Raw genomic sequence first — 23729 nt, 5'->3', positions numbered from 1 at the left:
AAAAAAAAGTTGTTATGCAACATCAGATCTTTCTGGGCCTCATGTACTGTATGTACATTATGAGGTCTCTGAGGCTGGACCACATGCTGTGTTTTGTGTTATGTAAACTTTTCCACACCTGAAAGGAAAACAAGCATGGAAACTGTGAGGTAAATGTCTTTCTTTTTGCCTCCGTGCTAATATTTGGATGGGAGTACAGTAGTATATTTTTTGGTATATTTTGTATGTGCCTGTATGTACATTTTAAGCATTGATGGTACCTTCACAGATGTGTAAGTTACCCATGTCTTGGGCACTAATACACCCCCATACCATCACACATGCTGCCTTTTACACTTTGTGCCTATAACAGTCCATCTTAGATGTGCTCGGGGCCCCAGCCAAGCCGGCGACATTTCTGGGTGTTGTTGATAAATGGCTTCCACTTTGCATAGTAGAGTTTTAACTTGCACTTACAGATGTAGCGACACACTGTGGTTACTGACAGTGGTTTTCTGCAGTGTTCCTGTGGTGATATCCTTTACATACTGATGTCGCTTTTTTGATGCTCCAAAACCTGTATGTACCTTTTAAGCATTAATGGTGCCTTCGCAGATGTATAAGTTACCCATGTCTTGGGCACTAACACACCCCCATACCATCACAGACGCTGGCTTTAGAACTTTGCGCCTATAACAGTCCATCTTAGATGTGCTCGGGGCCCCAGCCAAGCCGGCGGCATTTCTGGGTGTTGTTGATAAATGGCTTTCACTTTGCAAATTACAGTTTTAACTTGCTCTTACAGATGTAGCGACCAACTGTAGTTATTGACAGTGGTTTCCTGAAGTGTTCCTGAGCCCATGCAGTGATATCCTTTACACACTGATGTCGCTTTTTTGATGCTCCAAAACCTGTATGCATCTTTTAAGCATTACTGGTGCCTTCGCAGATGTGTTATTTACCCATGCCATGGGCACTAATACACCCCCATACCATCACAGACGCTGGCTTTAGAACTTTGTGCCTATAACAGTCCATCTTAGATGAGCTTGGGGCCCCAGCCAAGCCGGCGACATTTCTGGGTGTTGTTGATAAATGGCTTCCACTTTGCATAGTAGAGTTTTAACTTGCACTTACAGATGTAGTGACACACTGTGGTTACTGACAGTGGTTTTCTGCAGTGTTCCTGTGGTGATATCCTTTACATACTGATGTCGCTTTTTTGATGCTCCAAAACCTGTATGTACCTTTTAAGCATTAATGGTGCCTTCGCAGATGTATAAGTTACCCATGTCTTGGGCACTAATACACCCCCATACCATCACACATGCTGGCTTTTACACTTTGTGCCTATAACAGTCCATCTTAGATGAGCTCGGGGCCCCAGCCAAGCCGGCGACATTTCTGGGTGTTGTTGATAAATGGCTTCCACTTTGCATAGTAGAGTTTTAACTTGCACTTACAGATGTAGCGACACACTGTGGTTACTGACAGTGGTTTTCTGCAGTGTTCCTGTGGTGATATCCTTTACATACTGATGTCGCTTTTTTGATGCTCCAAAACCTGTATGTACCTTTTAAGCATTAATGGTGCCTTCGCAGATGTATAAGTTACCCATGTCTTGGGCACTAACACACCCCCATACCATCACAGACGCTGGCTTTAGAACTTTGCGCCTATAACAGTCCATCTTAGATGTGCTCGGGGCCCCAGCCAAGCCGGCGGCATTTCCGGGTGTTGTTGATAAATGGCTTTCACTTTGCAAATTACAGTTTTAACTTGCTCTTACAGATGTAGCGACCAACTGTAGTTATTGACAGTGGTTTCCTGAAGTGTTCCTGAGCCCATGTAGTGATATCCTTTACACACTGATGTCGCTTTTTTGATGCTCCAAAACCTGTATGCATCTTTTAAGCATTACTGGTGCCTTCGCAGATGTGTTAGTTACCCATGCCATGGGCACTAATACACCCCCATACCATCACAGACGCTGGCTTTAGAACTTTGCGCCTATAACAGTCCATCTTAGATGTGCTCGGGGCCCCAGCCAAGCCGGCGGCATTTCCGGGTGTTGTTGATAAATGGCTTCCACTTTGCATAGTAGAGTTGTAACTTGCACTTACAGATGTAGCGACACACTGTGGTTACTGACAGTGGTTTTCTGAAGTGTTCCTGTGGTGATATCCTTTACATACTGATGTCACTTTTTTGATGCTCCAAAAGCTGTATGCACCTTTTAAGCATTAATGGTGCCTTCGCAGATGTGTAAGTTACCCATGCCATGGGCTCTAATACACCCCCATACCTTTACAGATGCTACCTTTAGAACTTTGCGCCTATAACAGTCCATCTTAGATGAGCTCGGGGCCCAGCCAAGCCGGCGGCGTTTCCGGGTGTTGTTGATAAATGGCTTTCACTTTGCAAATTACAGTTTTAACTTGCTCTTACAGATGTAGCGACCAACTGTAGTTATTGACAGTGGTTTCCTGAAGTGTTCCTGAGCCCATGCAGTGATATCCTTTACACACTGATGTGGCTTTTTTGATGCTCCAAAACCTGTATGCACCTTTTAAGCATTAATGGTGCCTTCACAGATGTGTAAGTTACCCATGTCTTGGGCACTAATACACCCCCATACCATCACAGACGCTGGCTTTAGAACTTTGCACCTATAACAGTCCATCTTAGATGTGCTCGGAGCCCAGCCAAGCCGGCGGCATTTCCGGGTGTTGTTGATAAATGGCTTCCACTTTGCATAGTAGAGTTTTAACTTGCACGTACAGATGTAGCGACCAACTGTGGTTTTCTGAAGTGTTCCTGAGCCCATGCGGTGATATCCTTTACATACTGTATGTATCACTTTTTGCATGAAGCAAAATATATATTTTTTTTTCCCCAAAATAACCTTCCAAATGAGCATTATTCTATTTCATTGTCCAAAGTCCGTCGCTGCCATGACATGACATGTGTAATATAAGGTAATAAATGCTCCTGCACTGCTGCTCCTCGCCCCCCTGCCAGGAGCTGGAGGTGACCCGGGTCCTCCTCAAATGAGGAACTTCAGAATAGATCCATGTGTGAGGAGTCGGGGGGTTTCGTGTTTCATTGGCCGTGCTCCTTACATATAGAACTCGCACATGGTTCTATTTTCTCAGTCCTTTCATCCTCCTGCTCGCCCCACGCTTGACATGACAGTCACGCAAAAGGTAACATGTCAACACCAAAAGGGAACACGGGGAGCGTGTTTATCTCCCGCTCTTGGGTGAGGTCACCGTCCGGATGGCCGCGCTCAAACCCAAACAGTTTTGGCCCCGCGCGCGCACCTGACAGGCCGCCACCCCCGTCCGCGGATTGTCAGCTGACGCATTCTTTTGTCCCTCGCAGCGTTTTCCACCGCCGCTGTTGCCCAGGCCGTCTGCTCCTTTGGTTTATCTTTAGATGTGTCACACCTTCCGACCACGCAGCTTTTTCATGTCGCGGCGCTGGTCCACCTTTTATTGAGTTTGTGCGGTGTCAAGCCGGTTGAAAGACAAACGGTGTTACGGCGGCCGGGTGCTAAGATAACGAGCGGTTGGATGGTGGGATGACTTGATAGTCCATTGTTGCAGACTTTGTTGGTGCAGAAACGACATGGACATGGACATGGACATGGACGTGGACATGGACATGGACATGGACATGGACATGGTTCTGCTGGGTTTAGATTAGGGTTGTCCTGATACCAATATTGCAATACCGGTATCAATCAATCAATCAATGTTTATTTACGTAGCCCTAAATCACAAGTGTCTCAAAGGGCTGCACAAGCCACAACCACATCCTCGGTTCAGCGCCCACATAAGGGCAAGGAAAAACTCACAACCCAGTGGGACGTCAACGTGAATGACTATGAGAAACTTTGGGCTGTGAATCCCACGATTCCATTCAATATCGAGTCTTGGGGTCACGATTCCATTCTAAATCGATTTTTTTCGATTCGACACGATTCAAAAAGGATATTTTCCCGATTGAAAAGGATTGTCTATGTATTGAATACATAGATTTGAGCAGGATCTACTCTATTGATGCAATACATAGATTTGAGCAGGATCTACTCTATTGATGGAATACATAGATGTGAGCAGGATCTACCCCAGGCTGATGACATGCAAGCAGAGTAACAAGCTTTTATAATTGTAAAGGACAATGTTTTATCAACTGATTGCAATAATGTACATTTGTTTGAACTATTAAATGAAGCAAAAATATGACTTATTTTATCTTTGTGCAAATATTGGACACAGTGTGTTGTCAAGCTTATGAGATGTGATGCAAGTGTAAGCCACTGTCACACTATTGTTCTTTTTATTTGTATAAATGTCTAATGATAATGTCAATGAGGGATTTTTAATCACTGCTATGTTGAAATTGTAACTAATATTCATACTGTTGTTGATAATATTCATTTTTGTTTGTTGTGTGTGGTGTTTGTGTCTCCTCTCAATTGTTGTGTGTGGTGTTTGTGTCTCCTCTCAATTGTTGTGTGTGGTGTTTGTGTCTCCTCTCAATTGTTGTGTGTGGTGTTTGTGTCTCCTCTCAATTGTTGTGTGTGGTGTTTGTGTCTCCTCTCAATTGTTGTGTGTGGTGTTTGTGTCTCCTCTCAATTGTTGTGTGTGGTGTTTGTGTCTCCTCTCAATTGTTGTGTTTATTGCACTTCTGAGTGTTGCTGCTTTTGGAATTGGATTGCATTGTTATGGAATTGCCGTGTATTGTTTTGTTGGATTGATTCATAATTATTATTTTTTTTAAATTAATAAAAAACATAAAAAAAAACATTTAAAAAAAATTAAAAAAATTAATAAATAATGAAAATAAAATAAATACATTTTTTAAAAATGAGAATCGATTCTGAATCGCACAACGTGAGAATCGCGATTCGAATTCAAATCATTTTTTTCCCCACATCCCTACTAATAATGCATTGAATTGTGCAATGTAAAAGTAGCAATATGGTAAAATTGTGAAATGGACTTTGTTTTTTTACAGCATTTTTCGCTAAATGAAAAAAAACATCCTTTTTTTTACTGTAATAAACTGTGGTGCTGTTTTGGCATTTACAGTAATACACCCAAAAACCTACAAACAGAACAAACTGGCAGCTCAGGTGCCAAAATTGTACTGTAAAATTGCATTTTTTTTTATTCACAGTAAAAATAACTAATGTAAATTTTACAGTAAAATTCTGGCAACTGAGCTGACCATTTATTTTATTTTTATTTTTTTTTACCATAAAAACAGCAGTACTGTTTTATCAGTAATATACATCACATTTTGAGGTGACATTATTGCAATTTAACATAATTTATGACATTTTTGTTTAAAAAAAATCTACTAATAAAATGCATAAAATAATTGTGTAGTATTTAGGGATGATGTTCCAAACCGGTTCTCCCGGTTGTTCGATAAGAAAAGAACCGTTCAATAAGAAAAGAACCGCTTCCATAGACTGGAATAAGTGAACCCGGCCGTATTGGCATGTGTTGCAATGTTCAGATGACATCATTGATATATCAACTATCAGACTGCGTGGTCGCTAGTCGTGGCTTTCAGTAGGACTTTAAGTGTTCTACGTGCGTACAAATGTTTTAAATGACATTTTTCTCTGAGATTATATTTCTCCTCTTTTTTTTGAGAAGAATTGTTGTACATTCTTGGCTAGCAGATTGTAGTTTGCTTTGTGTATCATTTTAGCTGTTTGCACATTCACTATGTGCTGGAATTTCAGTATCTTTGATTAAATAAATAAAGTGTTTGTATGTTCTCTATATCCAACATGAAGTATTATTATAACTGATCTTTTTTTGTAACACTGTTAATGAATGAAGTGTACTTTTGTACTTACTTCCCCATATTTCTGCACAATAAGTCAGATATGTAACACTAGCGAGCAGTAGAGAATATGAAGTCATTTTTGGTCTAGAACATGTTTTGCTTTATTCATTTTTGACGTGTTTCTTTCTTTCTTTCTTTCTTTCTTTCTTTCTTTCTTTTAGTTGATTTGGAACATGAACACATTTACATCATAATACATCACACAATTTCATATCATTTCATTTACATCATGCCCGAAAAGGAGTAGGAAGAAGCAAAGCTTATTTAATCCTACCCCTTTCCCACTTCAAAGCATTTACAATTATATAAAATCATTTACTGACCTTTTTATATAATAAAATAACATCTATGAATTAGTATATACAACAGTTTGTAATATGTAATTAATTAATTCAGTCATTATTAACATACGGAGATGAAGAATATTTTCAATAAGGTTGGAAGTTTTTCTCATAATTCTTCTTCTTTGTACTTTGTAAGCACTATTAATTTAAACAAGCTCTTAAACTGGATCATGTCAGTACAATTTGTAACTTCTTTACTTCATCCATTCCATCATTTAATTCCACATACTGTTATGCTAAAAGTTTTAAGTGTTGTACGTGCATATAAATGTTTTAAATTATTTTTCCCTCTAAGGTTATATTTCTCCTCTTGAGTTGAGAAGAAATGTTGTACATTCTTTGCTAGCAGGTTCTAGTTTGTTTAAATTTCTGCCTCTATAGATCTTTGTGTTCTTGCTACTTTATGTTGTATATTTTTTACATGAGATTTTCAGTTCAATTTATCATCCATCATTATACCTAGAAATGTTGTTTCATTTACTCTTTCAATTTCTATTCTGTCTATTTGTATTTGTGTTTGACTTTCTCCTCTACTGTCACCAAATAACATTATTTTACTTTTACTGAGATTCAACGATAGTCTGTTTTTGTCAAAGCATCTTTTTAATTTGTTCATTTCTTCTGTTATTATTTGTATTATCTCCTGTGTGTTCTCTCCTGAACAAAACGCCGTTGTATCATCCGCAAATAACACTAACTTTAAATCTTTTGTAACTTTACAAAGGTCATTTATATAGAGATTGAATAATTGTGGTCCTAGTATTGATCTGTGAGGTACACCACAGGATATATTTAGCGTTGTAGACGTGTGTTGGCCTAGCTTGTCGTAATGTTTCCTGTTCAGGACACTTTGCTTGGTTAAATAAAAGAAGTATGGGATATTTGACTGTTAATTGTGTCATGCAATGATCCATCGTGTTCCCTGGGAATACCAAATGTGGCAGATTGAATGGAATGGCCCTCATGGTGTTTCCGTGTTTGGCAACAACCAGCATAAGTTAGAAACAACTAGTTTGATGCCTAAACAGGCTGCAGAAGGAATGGTAACAGGAAGTACATGTTCTGTAGGGGTTCCTTGTTCCTTGTGCAACGTTGGTGGTTTTCCTAAGCTGGAGAAAAGTATGCAAAGATGCCATTTCTGTTTGTTCAGTATGAGTCATTAGTAGCACAATAGTAGACAATTAATAACAAAACAAACTGGATTAATATAATGCAATGCTCTAAGTCACATAGTGATAGAATATTTTCCACAAACTTGTTGAAAAACTGCAGTCTTCGCCAAAAATGGCTCAAATGAATTCATATTTGTGGCGTTTCATGTTTGGTTTTGGATAAAACTGATACTGTCTTGATTAAAATGAACACAGTGATCAAAAAAAATAAAGCTCCAGTTTTTCTTTGATTGTGTTCAGTATTATTGGTTTTAAGGTACGGAATGAGAAATGTCCAATTCCAGGCTAGAAATCGCACCAATTTTTTTGAAGAAATTGAAGAAGAATTTAAGAATTTTTACTTTAGCAAGCAACAATCCATAAATTTGCTTCACCGTTTTATAAGCCGCAGGGTCTAAAGCGTGGGGGAAAAGTAGCAGCTTATTGTCGGAAAAATACGGTAACTTTCTTTCTTTAGTTTATTTGGAACATGAACACACTTCCAAGGTTTCTCATAGTCATTCACATCGACGTCCCACTGGGGTGAGTTTTTCCTTGCCCGTATGTGGGCTCTGTACCGAGGATGTCGTTGTGGCTCGTACAGCCCTTTGAGACACTTGTGATTTAGGGCTATATAAATAAACATTGATTGATTGACTGATTGATAATACATCACACAATTTCATATAATTTCATATAACATCATGCCCGAAAAGGAGTAGGAAGAAGCAAAGCTTATTTAATCCTACCCCTTTCCCACTTCAAAGCGTTTACAATGATATAGAATCATTTACTGACCTTTTTATATAATAAAATAACATCTATGAATTAGTATACACAGCACTTTTATAATATGTAATTAATTCAGTCATTATTAACATACTGAGATGAAGAATATCTTATTTGTAATAAGGTTAGAAGTATTTCTCATAATTCTTCTTCTTTGTACTTTGTAAGCACTATTATTTTGAACAAGCAATAACAATATCAGTACAATTTTTAACTTCTTTACTTCATCCATTCCATCATTTAATTCCACATACTGTTATGCTAAAAGTTTGAAGTGTTGTACGTGCATATAAATGTTTTACTTTTTTTTCCCTCTAAGGTTATATTTCTCCTCTTGAGTTGAGAAGAATTGTCGTACATTCTTTGCTAGCAGGTTATAGTTTGCTTTGTACAACATTTTAGCTGTTTGCAATTTGACCAAATCACCAAACTTTAATATGTTTGACTTAACAAATAAAGTGTTTGTATGTTCTCTATATCCAACATTATGTATTATTATAACTGATCTTTTTTGTAACACGGTTAGTGAATATAGCGCACATTTGTAGTAATTTCCCCATATTTCTGCACAATAAGTCAGATATGCTAACACTAGTGAGCAGTAGAGAATATGAAGTCATTTTTGGCCCAGGACGTGTTTTGTTTTATTCATTATTGAAATGTTTTTTGCTACCTTATGTTGTATGTTTTGTATATGAGATTTCCAGTTCATTTGATCATCTATTAATACTCCCAAAAATCTGGTTTATTTTACCCTTTCGATGTCTACTCCGTCTATTTGTATTTGTGTACGATGCTCTTTCCTACTATTACCAAATAGCATTATTTTAGTTTTACTGAGATTCAAAGATAGTCTGTTTTTGTCAAACCATCTTTTTAATTTGTTCATTTCTTCTGTTATTATTTGTATTATCTTCTGTGTGTTCTCTCCTGAACAGAAAGCAGTTGTATCATCCGCAAATAAAACTAACTTGAAGTCCTTTGTAACTTTACAAATGTCGTTTATATAAAGATTAAACAATCTTGGTCCCAGTATTGATCCCTGCGGCACACCACAGGATATATCTAGCCGTGTTGACATATTTTCACCCATCTTCACATATTGCTTCCTGTTGGTTAATACAAAGGTAACAAGACTGTGCTGAGATTTCATCAGGCATAAATATGGAAACTTCAGACACGTAAATGACTGATCCTACTTTTGGCCTTCCCTTGACTAGTGAAATATTGCACATTTAAACTGATGATGTCTTCATTAAAATTAACATAATGATCACAAAAAATAAAGCTCCAGTTTTTCCTTTGATTGTGTTCAGTATTATTGGTTTTAAGGTACGGAATGAGAAATGTCAAATTCCAGGCTAGAAATCGCACGGGTATTTAAGCCGCACACACCAAATGTTTGAAGAATGTGAAGAATAATTTAAGAATTTTTACATGCATTAGCTAATACGGACTGTAAGCTGTAGATATATACCCTTACGATATATTTTGTATACTTTTATTTACCCTAATTAGCATGTCCAGCAACCCCCCGCCACCCCGAACGGGACAAGCGGTAAACAATGGATGGATGGATAGCATGTTCACTTATGCTAACGAGCTTGATTGTATCACAATAGCACGTACAAATACGCACGAAAACACACCTACAGACATCGCAAACGGGACCGTTTAGTACGTGTGCATAGTGTTAGTTATATTGTAAAACTTACAAACGTATGAATGAAGAATCCTGTCGAATAGAAACGCTACAGACAGTTATTTTTTACGGTTAAGGGCACAAAAAAGGTAGAACATTTTCTACCTGTCCAAAAGATAGTACAAACAATAACATGTTTTCAGTGTCTCTGTCGGTTGTTTTTTGAATGTAAACTATTTGTTGAATACAAAACATTATGGCCTTTAGCAAGCAAAAATCCATAAATTAGCTTCACCGTTTTATAAGCCGCAGGGTGTAAAGCGTGGGGGAAAAGTAGCAGCTTAAAGTCCGGAAAATACGGTACATTCCGGGCCAAAACTAGCACTTTTCTTGGAGGATTCCCACATAAAATTGTTGGGGCTGAATTAAACATGCATAGGAATGAATTAATGGTATGACGAAGGTAGAAGAAAAAGATAAAACTAAGAAGAAGGGGACCTACGACAGAGCCCTGTGGAACCTCACACATCAACAAAAGTCGCATTTGCACCGTTCTACTTCTTAACTTCTTCGTTGTGGCTTGCGCAGCCCTTTGAGACACTCATGATTTAGGGCTATACAAATAAACATTGATTGATTGATTGATTAACAAGAATAAGCGGACTCTACAGTTGTGTTGTTGTGCATGAAGACGGGTCAGGAATCCTTTTTTTTTTTTCCTGATCGGGACCTTTTAGTACTGCGACTCTCAGACTAAATGTACAAAAGAAGTATGAGGAAACCCTTTGAAAAATAAAATCTCAGTTTACATGATGGCATGCAGATAGAAATGCGCTGGCAGGTTTTCCAAACCAAAAAAATGACAGTTTGTGGCCCGGTGACAGTGATTTCCTGTCAGGTGTGTCACTAAAAACAAGGCCCCACCCTCACCGGGCTCCGATGAATTGACAAGCAGGTGTACTGCACCGTGTGTGTTTCCCCCCAAATACTGGTGTAACACACAATACGTCCTAGATACTGCATGTATGCGAGGCAGGAGTCACGCCAAGCTGGACCAAGGACATCCTGGACTGGAGTGCCCTGCAGTAAACTTTGTGTTATCAACCCCGTGACCTCGCATGCTGCACCTGCAACATGTCCAGGGTGATAAACTTCACACCAGTTGGTGTGGAGGTGCTGTTGAACAAAAAAAGGATGCAGATGATACACACACACCATGTGTCCGTCCCCCCCAAAAAAATGTACACAAAAAGGACATACCGATCCCTGCCGGGTGTTGTTGATTAAAGATTAAAGATTAAAGTAGCAATGATTGTCACACACACACAAGATGTGGTGAAATTTGTCCTCTGCATTTGAGCCATCCCCTTGGGGAGCAGTGAGCAGCAGCGATGTTTGAGTTGTTGCACCTTGTGCTCGTTTTATTAGCATCACCGCGAGACACGCTATTATTATTGATATTATTAGAATAGAGAATAGAATAGAAAGTACTTTATTGATCCCTGGGGGAAATTCAGCACCACAGTTAGCTCACAATAGACAATAAACTCTTAGGTATTTTTACATGTGAATAATATAAATACAGTCTATTATACAGCATTATTCACATGTAAATAATAATATAAATACAGTCTATTTTACAGCATTATTCACATGTAAATAATAATATAAATACAGTCTACTATAGAGCATTATTCACATGTAAATAATATAAATACAGTCTTTTATACAGCATTATTCACATGTGAATAATAATATAAATACAGTCTATTTTACAGCATTATTCACATGTAAATAATATAAATACAGTCTATTATACAGCATTATTCACATGTGAATAACATAAATACAGTCTATTATACAGCATTATTCACATGTGAATAACATAAATACAGTCTATTATACAGCATTATTCACATGTGAATAATATAAATACAGTCTATTATACAGCATTATTCACATGTGAATAATATAAACACAGTCTATTATACAGCATTATTCACATGTGAATAACATAAATACAGTCTATTATACAGTATTATTCACATGTGAATAACATAAATACAGTCTATTATACAGCATTATTCACATGTGAATAATATAAACACAGTCTATTATACAGCATTATTCACATGTGAATAACATAAATACAGTCTATTATACAGCATTATTCACATGTGAATAACATAAATACAGTCTATTATACAGCATTATTCACATGTGAATAATATAAATACAGTCTATTATACAGCATTATTCACATGTAAATAATAATATAAATACAGTCTATTATACAGCATTATTCACATGTAAATAATAATATAAATACAGTCTATTTTACAGCATTATTCACATGTGAATAATATAAATACATTCTATTATACAGCATTATTCACATGTAAATAATCATATAAATACAGTCTATTATACAGCATTATTCACATGTAAATAATAATATAAATACAGTCTATTTTACAGCATTATTCACATGTGAATAATATAAATACAGTCTTTTATACAGCATTATTTACATGTGAATAATATAAATACAGTCTATTATACAGCATTATTTACATGTGACTAATATAAATACAGTCTTTTATACAGCATTATTCACATGAGAATAATATAAATACAGTCTATTATACAGCATTATTCACATGTGAATAATATAAATACAGTCTATTATACAGCATTATTCACATGGGAATAATATAAATACAGTTTATTATACAGCATTATTCACATGATAATAATATAAATACAGTCTATTATACAGCATTATTCACATGTGAATAATATAAATAAATAAATACATAATGAAATACAGTCTATTATACATTTAAGTCCAAAATTTGGACACACCTTCTCATTTAAATGTGTTTTCTTTATTTTTATGACTATTTACATTGTAGACTGTCACATCAAAACTATGAATGAACTCACGTGGAGTTATGTACTTAACAAAAAAAGGTGAAATAACTAAAAACGTGTTGTATATTCTAGTTTCTTCAAAATAGCCACCCTTTGCTCTGATTACTGCATTTGCACACTCTTGGCATTCTCTCCATGAGCTTGAAGCGGTAGTCACCTGGAATGGTTCTCACTTCACGGGGTGTGCTCGACGCTCATCGAGAGAATGCCCAGAGTGTGCCGTGTAAGGCGCACCTAAAATCCATTTCATTTTCTCAAAACTCGACAGTGCGCCTTATAACCTAATGTACCGAGTCATTTTGGTTGTGCTTACCGACCTCGAAGCTATTTTATTTTGCTACACGCTGAAATGATGAGTGTGACCAGTAGATGGCAGTCACACATAAGAGATACATGTATACTACAATATGACTCAAGTAAACACGTAAATAAGACCGCCCACAAAACGGCATCATCTACACAACATTTTGACTAAAGAACCACCATGACATGTTTTGTAGACCACAAGGAAGTCTTTTTAATGTAGAAAAAACAACCACACATGACCCTTTAATGCGCCTTATAATCCGGTGTGCCTTTTGTATGAAAAAATACCTGAATAGACCCGCTCATCGGCAGTGCGCCTTATAATCCGGTGTGCCCTATTCAAGTTAAAGTTAAAGTACCAATGATTGTCATGGGACGGAACATAAATGTATGTGTGATGCCATCTTCCCTATCAACTTGTGCTACATTTTTCCAGCGATGAATCAGATATCACACGGTGGCCGTATCGCGATACTATTGGACATCTTCATGCATTTCCTGTGTCCGTAAAAAGTAATGGAATCCCTCCTTAAACTTATGTCGACCAGAAAGCGGGGAAAAGTCGGATTTGAAGTGTGTGGTCTTGAAATATAACTTTGCACGACTCTAGAGGCATTTCTTTATGCGCCCGCTGCGTGTAAAGTTAGCGCGGGCACATCATGCGCATCACCAAACTAATAAACATGAATCAATACGCCAATAAATACTTTGCCTCTCTGATCTTGGGTTTCCGTTTTTAATGCTTACTTAAGCGCGCCGCACTTTATTGCAGAGCCGCTAAAAATGATAAACAGACTGATGTTGCGCAATCTGAGGTGGAAATGGCTTGATATAACCCGGAGTTATCGCCTGGCTTGGCTAATACGTGCGCTTTAAGGCCCGCCGCCGGGTGCTGTCATCCCACTTAAAGCTCCCCCTCGCCCGTCACACCCAAGCCCGTGGAGACCACCGGAGGACAGGAATAGACCAGGATTTGTGGCCTCTCATGTGTCGGGAGCCCAATTTTGGGCCACGTCGTTAACTACGCAGGAAGGACGCGGGCCGATACGCACGCATGGCATCACGCCGCTCGGGTTACCGGCCTATAAAAATACCTCGACGTTGTATTGGTGCAGCGTTTGGCACCTTGACTCAAATCTGTTTTAAAATGATCATTTTTTTACATTTCGCACGGTTTGTTGTTTACTGTGAGTTTTTCCTTGGCTCTGTTAATATATTGCACTGTAACAATAAAAAATGTCTAATAAAACCACTTTGTTGGAGGGAGTTTTTCCTGGCCTCTGTTGCTCAACTGCAATATTGCGCTATAATAATAAAGTCAAATAAATCTTTGTTAGAGTGAATATTTATGTCACTCAATTGCTTTAGAATGCACAATAATATCATATAAAACCACATTGTTAGAGGGAGTTTTTCCTTACCTCCGTCGCTCAACTGCTGTGTTGCGCTATTGTTTTGAAAATCCAATAAAACCAGTGTGTTAAAGCGAATTATATATTGCGCTATAACAATAAAAAAAATCCAATAAAACCACTTTGTTGCAGGGAGTTTTTCCTGCCCTCTGTCGCTCAACTGCAATATTGCGCTGTAATAATAAAATCAAATAAATCTTTGTCAGAAATAATATTTCTGTCACTCAATTGCTTTAGCTTGCGCAAAAATGTCATATATAATCTTATTGTTAGAGGGAGTTTTTCCTTGCCTCTGTCGCTCAACTGCTGTGTTGCGCTATTGTTATGAAAATCCAATAAAACCAGTGTGTTAGAGCAAATTCTAGATTGCGCTATAACAATTGAAAAAAGCGCTATAATAATCAAATAAAAATATATATTTTTTAAATAAATAAAATAGCGCTATAATAATAAAAAAATCCAATAAAACCACTTTGTTGGGGGGAGTTTTTCCTGGCCTCTGTCGCTCAACTACAATATTGCGCTATAATAATAAAATCAATTAAAACCACGTCGTGAAAGGTATTTTTTACCCTTTCCTCTGTCGCTCAAATGCTATATTGCGCCAAAGCAATACAATACATTTAAAAAACGTTCTGTTAGAGATAATTTTTATGTCACTCAATTGCTATAGCAATAATATCATATAAAACCATATTGTTAGAGGGAGTTTTTCCTTGCCTCTGTCGCTCAACTGCTGTGTTGCGCTATTGTTATGAAAATCCAATAAAACCAGTGTGTTAAAGCGAATTATATATTGCGCTATAACAATTAAAAAATCTAATTATACCACTTTGTTGGAGGGAGTTTTTCCTGGCCTCTGTCGCTCAACTGTAATATTGCGCTATAATGAATAAAGTCAAATAAAACCACGTTGTGAAGGTATTTTTTCCCCCTTTCCTATAATAAAATAAATACAAAAAAAAACGCTTTGTTAGAGAGAATATTTCTGTCACTCAATTGCTATAGCAATAATATCATATAAAACTATATTGTTAGAGGGAGTTTTTCCTTGCCTCTGTCGCTTAACTTGTCTTGCTGCACTATAGTTATAAAAATCCAATAAACCAGTTTGTTTTTACTTGCCTTTGTCGCTTAACTGCTGTATTGTGCTGTAAAAAAAAAAAAATCAAGTTAGAGGGAGTTTTTCCTTGCCTCTATCATTCAACTGCTATAATAATTACATCAAATAAAACCAACTTTGCTACAGCAATAAAAAAAAAAAAGACACTTTGTTAGGTTTTTTTATTATTCTATTGCTCAACTGCTACATTGCGCTATAATATTTAAATCAAATAAAACCAAATTCTCAGAGGGAGTTTTTCCTTGCCTCCGTCGCTCAACTGCTATATTGCACCAAAGCAATAAAATCACATAAAATCCCTTTTGTTAGAATAATTGTATCTAAGCTGTCTTTGATCCTACCAAGAAGAAGGCTTGTAAAACTCCACTGTGTAGAAGCAACATGAAGGCGGTCGGTTTCTGTCTTCTAATGTAATCCTCAGGAAGATTTTGTTTTGACCCGAGATCTACAAAAGCCGAGAGGAAGCAGGAACTGACTCCCTTCCAGGGAACTTTTCTTTGAACTGTTTTACGACCTTTTCTTTTAACTCTTGTAAATCAAAGGCGATGGCTGTTTACGACCTCCTTCCCTTAGAAACAGCTGTTGCCATGTAACCAGGGAAAGTCCAAATAAAAGAGGAGGTAATTACATCAAATATAACCATCTTTGATACAGCAATAAAAACAAATAACACCACTTTGTTAAAATGATGTGTTTTGCTTGTATTGCTGAACTGCTACATTGTGCTATAATATTTAACTCAAATAAAACCAAATTCTCAGAGGGAGTTTTTCCTTGCCTCCGTCGCTCAACTGCTATATTGCACCAAAGCAATAAAATCACATAAAATCCCTTTTGTTAGAATAATTGTATCTAAGCTGTCTTTGATCCTACCAAGAAGAAGGCTTGTAAAACTCCACTGTGTAGAAGCAACATGAATAATGTAATCCTCAGGAAGATTTTGTTTTGACCCGAGATCTACAAAAGCGGAGAGGAAGCAGGAACTGACTCCCCTCCAGGGATCTTTTTAAAAAAAATCTTTTACTACCTTTTTTTTAACTGTTTGTAATCAAAGGCGATGGCTGTTTATGACCCCCTTCCCTTAGAAACAGCTGTTGCCATGTAACCAGGGAAAGTCCAAATAAAAGAGGAGGTAATTACATCAAATATAACCATCTTTGATACAGCAATAAAAACAATAAAACCACTTTGTTAAAATGATGTGTTTTGCTTCTATTGCTGAACTGCTACATTGTGCTATAATATTTAACTCAAATAAAACCAAATTCTCAAAGGGAGTTTTTCCTTGCCTCTGTCGCTTAACTGCTATATAGCGCCATACCATTATGATCAAATAAAACCACCCATAACTTTTTCCAACAAATCATCTTCAAATGATTATGTGTGAATGGCGAGAATGCTGTTGATTTTGAACAACACCCATTTCAAGCAGTGATTGTATGCTTTGTCACTAACGTGCCCCCACTCCGGCAGGTTCTCCCGATCGGACGAGCTGTCCCGACACCGGCGCTCCCACTCGGGAGTCAAACCGTACCAGTGCATCGTCTGCGAGAAGAAGTTTGCCCGCAGCGACCACCTTTCCAAACACCTCAAAGTCCACCGCTTTCCACGGAGCAGCAGGACAGGGCGCTCTACCAACTGACCCTCGCCCCGTCCCGCCCCTGACGGACTATAAGCGAAGGGGGGCGGGCGATTGTGTGGTGACGAAAGGAGGACGAGACACTCTTTTTGAAGGACGGACGTACTGTGATCATTTTGGAAAAAAAAAAAAAGAAAAAAAAAGACTTAAAGAAGGTACAAAATGTTACTTGACACACAAACAAACCCTCACAAGTAGAATAAGCTTCTTGTTGTCTCATGCAAGCCAATCACAAGTCAAATTGTCTATTCAGAGTATTTTTTACTGTTTATTGTACTTGCCTTAGAGAACACTTCTTGCCTTTCTGGAGCCAAATGTTGCCAAACAACATTTATGCATTTAATATAATGGACGTGAGGACTGCTGTGGCCTTAATGCCCCCTGCTAAGTACACAACTGTCAAGGTTTTCCTTGCCCCCGTCGCCAAACAACAGATGCTATGGCAAAACTAACCCAACCAACGTCAAAAACGAATGCACTATTGGTCGGGGTGAGGGGCAAGAAACCTATTGAGCTCATGTTTCCCAATTTTTTTCCGTTAGAGGGAATTTTTCCTTGCCTCTGTCGCCAAACAAGAGATGCTATAGCAATATAATTGGCATGAATTTTGCAATTAATCAGTCAAAACTAAGGAAAACAATTTCGAAATGGACCTAGCACTCCAATGGATGATGTTTCTTCTTTAGAAAGAGTTTTTCCTTGCCTCCGTCACCAAACAACAGATGCTATGGCAAAACTAACCCAACCAACTTCAAAAATGGATTCAGTATGGTCGGGGTGAGGGGCAAGAAACCTAGTGAGCTCACGTTTCCCAAAGTGTTTTCGTTAGAGGGAGTTTTTCCTTGCCTCTGTCGCCAAACAAGAGATGCTATAGCAATATAATTGGCATGAATTTTGCAATTAATCAGTCAAAACTAAGGAAAACAACTTCCAAATGGACGTACCACTCCAATGGAGGATGTTTCTTCCTTAGAAAGAGATTTCCTTGCCTCCGTCGCCAAACAACAGGTGCTACTGCAATACAATTGGCATGACTTGGCAGTAAAAAAATAACCAAACCAACTTCAAAATGGATGCACTATTGCTCAGGGTGAGGGGCAATAAACCTATGGGAGTGTTTCCTTGCCTCCGTTGCCAAACAACAGGTGCTATTGCAATACGATTGGCATGGCTTGGCAACACGTCAGTGAAAACTAACACAACCAACTTCAAAATGGATGCACTATTGCTCAGGGTGAGGGGCAAGAAACCTATGGGAGTGTTTCCTTGCCTCTGTTGCCAAACAACAGACGCTATAGCAATAGAATTGGCATGAATCAGCAATTAATCAGTCAAAACTAAGGAAAACAACTTCGAAATGGACCTAGCACTCAACTGGATGATGTTTCTTCATTAAAAACAGTTTTTCCTTGCCTCCGTCGCCAAACAAACGGTGCTATTGCAATACGATTGGCATGGCTTGGCAACACGTCAGTGAAAACTAACACAACCAACTTCAAAATGGATGCACTATTGGTCAGGGTGAGGGGCAAGAAACCTATGGGAGTGTTTCCTTGCCTCTGTCGCCAAACAACAGACGCCATAGCGATAGAAATGGCATGAATTAGCAATTGATCAGTCAAAACTAAGGGAAACAACTTCAAAATGGATTTAGGTCGAGGCAGACAGACACCCCACTGGATGATATTTCCTCATTAGAAATAGTTTTTCCTTGGCTCCGTCGCAAGAAACCTATTGAGCTCATGTTTCCCAAAGTTTTGTCGTTAGTGGCAGTGTTTCCTTGCCTCCGTCGCCAAAATACCGGTGCTATTGCAATACAATTGGCATGACTTGGCAACACGTCAGTGAAACCTAACCCAACCAACTTCAGAATGGATGCACTATTGGTCGGGGTGAGGGGCAAGAAACCTAGTGAGCTCACGTTTCCCAACGTTTTTTCGTTAGAGGGAGTTTTTCCTTGCCTCTGTCGCCAAACAAGACTAGCTATAGCAATATAATTGGCATACATTTTGCAATTAATCAGTCAAAACTGAGGAAAACAACTTTGAAATGGATTCAGTATGGTCAGGGTGAGGGGCAAGAACCCTATTGAGCTCATGTTTCCCAACGTTTCTTCGTTAGAGGGAGTTTTTCCTTGCCTCTGTCGCCAAACAAGACATTTTACATTTGCAATACGTCAGACACAACTAACTACCAAATTCAAAATGGATACTCTATGGTGCAGGGAAAGAGGCAAGAACCCCATTGATCAAAAGAGAGTTGTTTTCTTGTGGTTTTGGTCTTGTGACATGGTCCCTGCTCGCCCTGGGACTGCTATGTTTCTGCCGACAATGTGAAAGTCAGCACTTTTTAACAAGTAAGAGGTTTGGTCTACGTTTCGAGAGCAATACCTCTATTGTTTTTTATTGACACCCACCACACACATTAAAGGCATAAATCAGCTGCATTAGAACGTGTTCGTACATTTGTCTTTGGATTTATTGCAGCTGTTGGCCGACGTCCGAGCAAGAACTCTAGTGCTTTTAAACATATCGAAGACAACACCAATACGGTCCTGTCTTAGGCCTTAACAACTTGTTGCTCTTCGAACATAACAAAGTAAGTCGTCTAAATCGGGGTAAGACACCTATTGGTTTTTAACGTGAGACAACTATCGGACAGTTTTAGAAGAAGAAAACTATTGATTTTGAAAAGATCTACTTGTTTCTTTTCAGCATCCTTCAAACCAAAGCTAGGCAAGTTAAGGCTCGGGGGCCACATGCGGCCCGTTAAGCTTTCCAAGCTGGCCCGCTGGACATTACCAAATCATTTTCAAGATCTTTAAGGTGGGAACTCAAACTACCATTATGATGTGCGGTGATGTTTTCTAATGGCCGTAAGTCTGCAACTATACAAACTATTTCAATAGTTGGAATCTGTACTTTTGCATGATATTTTAGTGACTAGTGTCCTGATACCAATATTATTTTGATACTTTTTGGTACTTTTCGATACTTTTCTAAGTAAAGGGGACCAGAAAAAAATTGCATTATTGGCTTTATTTTAACAAAAAAATCTTACCATACTGCCTTTTCAGAGGCAGTATGGTACCGAATATGATTCATTAGTATCGCGGTAGTATACTAATACCCGTATACTAGAGATGTCCGATAATATCGGCCTGCTGATATTATCGGCCGTTAAATGCGTTAAAATGTAATATCGGAAATTATCGGTATCGGTTTTTTTTTATCTGTATCGTTTTTTTTTTGTTGTTGTTGTTTTTTTTTTGTTTTTTTATTAAATCCACATAAAAAACACAAGATACACCAAGCCAAAAAACCTCCCTCCCCCATTTACACTCATTCACACAAAAGGGTTGTTTCTTTCTGTTATTAATATTCTGCTTCCTACATTATATATCAATATATATCAATACAGTCTGCAAGGGATACAGTCCGTAAGCACACATGATTGTGCGTGCTGCTGCTCCACTAATAGTACTAACCTTTAACACTTCATTTCACTCATTTTCATTCATTACTAGTTTCTATGTAACTGTTTTTATATTGTTTTACTTTCTTCTTTATTCAAAACATTTTTTTTTATTAATTTATCTTATTTTATTTTATTAATTTTTTTTTAAAAGTACCTTATCTTCACCATACCTGGTTGTCCAAATTAGGCATAATAATGTGTTAATTCCACGACTGCATATATCGGTTGATATCGGTATCGGTAATTAAAGAGTTGGACAATATCGGATATCAGCAAAAAGCCATTATCGGACATCCCTACCGTATACCGTACAACCCTACTAGTTACTATGGTAATGTACGTCACAGCAGCTCAGACGAGGCACCAAGCAGTGTGGGCGGGGAGTGTTTCCACAGAGTGTTTCCAGAGGCTGAAATGTGGGTGTCAGGGACAGACGTGGAAGGAGATTTGTACAAAAAAGTTCTAAAGCTTAGTGATATATCACATATATATGATTGTAGATGTTTTTTTGTTTTTTTACCCTTCGCGTTCATATTTGTCTGTTTGTTGCATTTTTGTTGCATTTGGCTTGATTGTACAATATGTGTATGGAGAGGAGGTGTGACCTTCACATGTTGTCAATATTCAGTCTTTTATCCTTCATAGAAACAATTTCAATTCCATTCCGTTTTTTAAGGTGGTCTGTCATAACATTTGTAGCATTCAATCATTGTGAGATTTTGTATTAGTTTTCCTAAAAAATAGATATAGCGGCCCCCAGACACATTTTGTTCTCTAAATTTGGCCCCCCTGAGTGAAAATAATTGCCCAGGCCTGCTTTTTAAAGTATAGGAGTGATTGATCAAGAGCTAGGGATGGGCGATACCACACTTTTAGGATTCGATACGATACTGATACTTTTTCTTGCATTTTCATCGATATCGATACCGATACCGATACCATTAATTTCTTATTGGCAATTTTTGTCAGTCAAAAATATTATTACTATTGTTATTATTTAAGACAAATCCCAAGAGAAATACAGACCATTTATACCACATTCATTATGGTCAATATATAATAAAAGTAAAATTAAAATAAATAACATAAATATGAAAAATACATTAAATATAAACAAAAATATACACATTTTTACTTATCTTATTACTCAAAAAAAAAAAAGTATTGGTAGAAAAAGCTTAAAAAAACAATTATTCATAACAATGTTATGTTTCAAAGCTCTTTGTGGGAGTGAACTTATAACACTTCTCTGAAGCAAAGTCAATCATTTCCTTACCACAATAAACTAGGATGTCCTTGTCCTATAAACCTGCTTACCAAAGACAGTTCCCTGAGAAAATGAACTTGGAAAAATGATCTACAAAAATGTGTGACACCTTTAGTGTACTCCAGATATGTCGTCACACGTCACACGTCACTGAAGTCTCAAATTGCTGTTCTGGAAATGTAACAACGCTGTCGGCTGGCTGTGTGTGTGTGTGTGTGTGTGTGTGTGTGTGTGTGTGTGTGTGTGTGTGTGTGTGTGTGTGTGTGTGTGTGTGTGTGTGTGTGTGTGTGTGTGTGTGTGTGTGTGTGTGTGTGTGTGTGTGTGTGTGTGTGTGTGTGTGTGTGTGTGTGTGTGTGTGTGTGTTGCACGTTGATGACGCTCATTGGCTGTCTCTAGCTGTCACGTGACTGGGCCAGCTCTATACTCTGCCAGGTACAGGTGTGTCCCAGCTCTATACTCTGCCAGGTACAGGTGTGTCCCAGCTCTATACTCTGCCAGGTACAGGTGTGTCCCAGCTCTATACTCTGCCAGGTACAGGTGTGTCCCAGCTCTATACTCTGCCAGGTACAGGTGTGTCCCAGCACATAGGAAGTTAAGTAAGTCATCTGAAAGTGATGCTTGCACCCCCCACACGCCGTTTTTTGGTTTATATCCATACTTTTTTCAGAAAAGTGATGCCAAATGAGTAGCGTGTGAGTATCGATATATCGATACCACAGGATCGATACGCACATCCCTATCAAGAGCAGGCCTGGGCAATTATTTTGACTCAGGGCGGCCAAATTTAGAGAAAAAAATGTGTCTGGTGGATCAGTAGAACTCAAATGGTTCAAATGTTTCTCGTCCGGGAAAGGGTGGAGTGCCATCTCCGGGTTGGGGAGGAGACCCTGCCCCAAGTGGAGGCGTTCAAGTACCTCTGAGTCTTGTTTACGAGTGAGGAAAGAGTGGATGGTGAGATCGACAGGCGGATCGGTGCGGCGTCTTCAGTGATGCGGACGCTGTATCGATCCGTTGTGGTGAAGAAGGAGCTGAGCCGGAAGGCAAAGCTCTCAATTTACCGCTCGATCTACGTTCCCATCCTCACCTATGGTCATTGCATGGCAAAAAAAAACGGAATGGAATTTTACGGGGTTTTTTTACTGAATGAAACAGCCAGAATGTACGTGAAAATAAAGAATGTGGGATTTACAATATTAACTATGAAGGATAAAACACTGAATATTGACAACATATGAACGTCACCCCCCCTCTCCATCCAAATATTTTACAGAAATATAACAAACACAGCAAAATATGAATGTGAAGGGTAAAAAATAAACCAACCTACAATCTGATATATGTGATACATCACTAAGATTTACAACTTTGTTGTACAAATCTCCTTCCACGTCTGTCCCTGACACCCACATTTCAGCCTCTGGAAACACTCTGTGGAAACACTCCCCACCCACACTGCTTGGTACCTCCTGCTGGGACGTAGATATTAACTAATGAGTTTACCATAGTAGCTAATTAGATTACCATAGTAACTAGTCATCATCATCATCATCGGCGGTCACTCGAACGAGTATGACGATCCTCCTGGTAGGGGTGTATCCCTTTATGGAGGATGCCTGTGCGTGACTTAGTTTAATGTGGGGAGACTGGTGCACAGACAGTCACTACACGATCCTGAACAGAGTCCGGTCAGGGTCCAAGACGACTGGGGACCCTTTTCTGCTGCAGCCTTCTTCCGCCATCGCAGCCGTTGTGGTAGTTCTTAAATATACCGTCTTCCGCCTGCTCCGCCGTTGAG

At 38.3% G+C, this 23729-nt stretch overlaps 1 protein-coding gene across 2 annotated transcripts in view; it reads left to right on the top strand.

Moving 5' to 3' along the window:
• klf15 (Kruppel like factor 15) overlaps window positions 1-20613 on the top strand; it is a 30216-nt gene extending 9603 nt beyond the window's left edge. For both annotated transcript variants that reach the window (XM_062054638.1, XM_062054639.1), the window contains one exon: window positions 17025-20613. In XM_062054638.1, the coding sequence (XP_061910622.1) occupies window positions 17025-17193 (169 nt within the window). In that variant the 3' untranslated portion in view covers window positions 17194-20613. The remainder of the gene's footprint in view (window positions 1-17024) is intronic.
• The last annotated feature ends 3116 nt before the right edge of the window (window positions 20614-23729 follow it).

This window comes from Entelurus aequoreus, linkage group LG07 (assembly GCF_033978785.1).
Source record: "Entelurus aequoreus isolate RoL-2023_Sb linkage group LG07, RoL_Eaeq_v1.1, whole genome shotgun sequence".
Lineage (NCBI taxonomy): Eukaryota > Metazoa > Chordata > Actinopteri > Syngnathiformes > Syngnathidae > Entelurus > Entelurus aequoreus.
The sequence above is the reverse complement of the archived record's forward strand: the minus strand, read 5'-3'. Positions and strand labels throughout refer to the sequence as shown.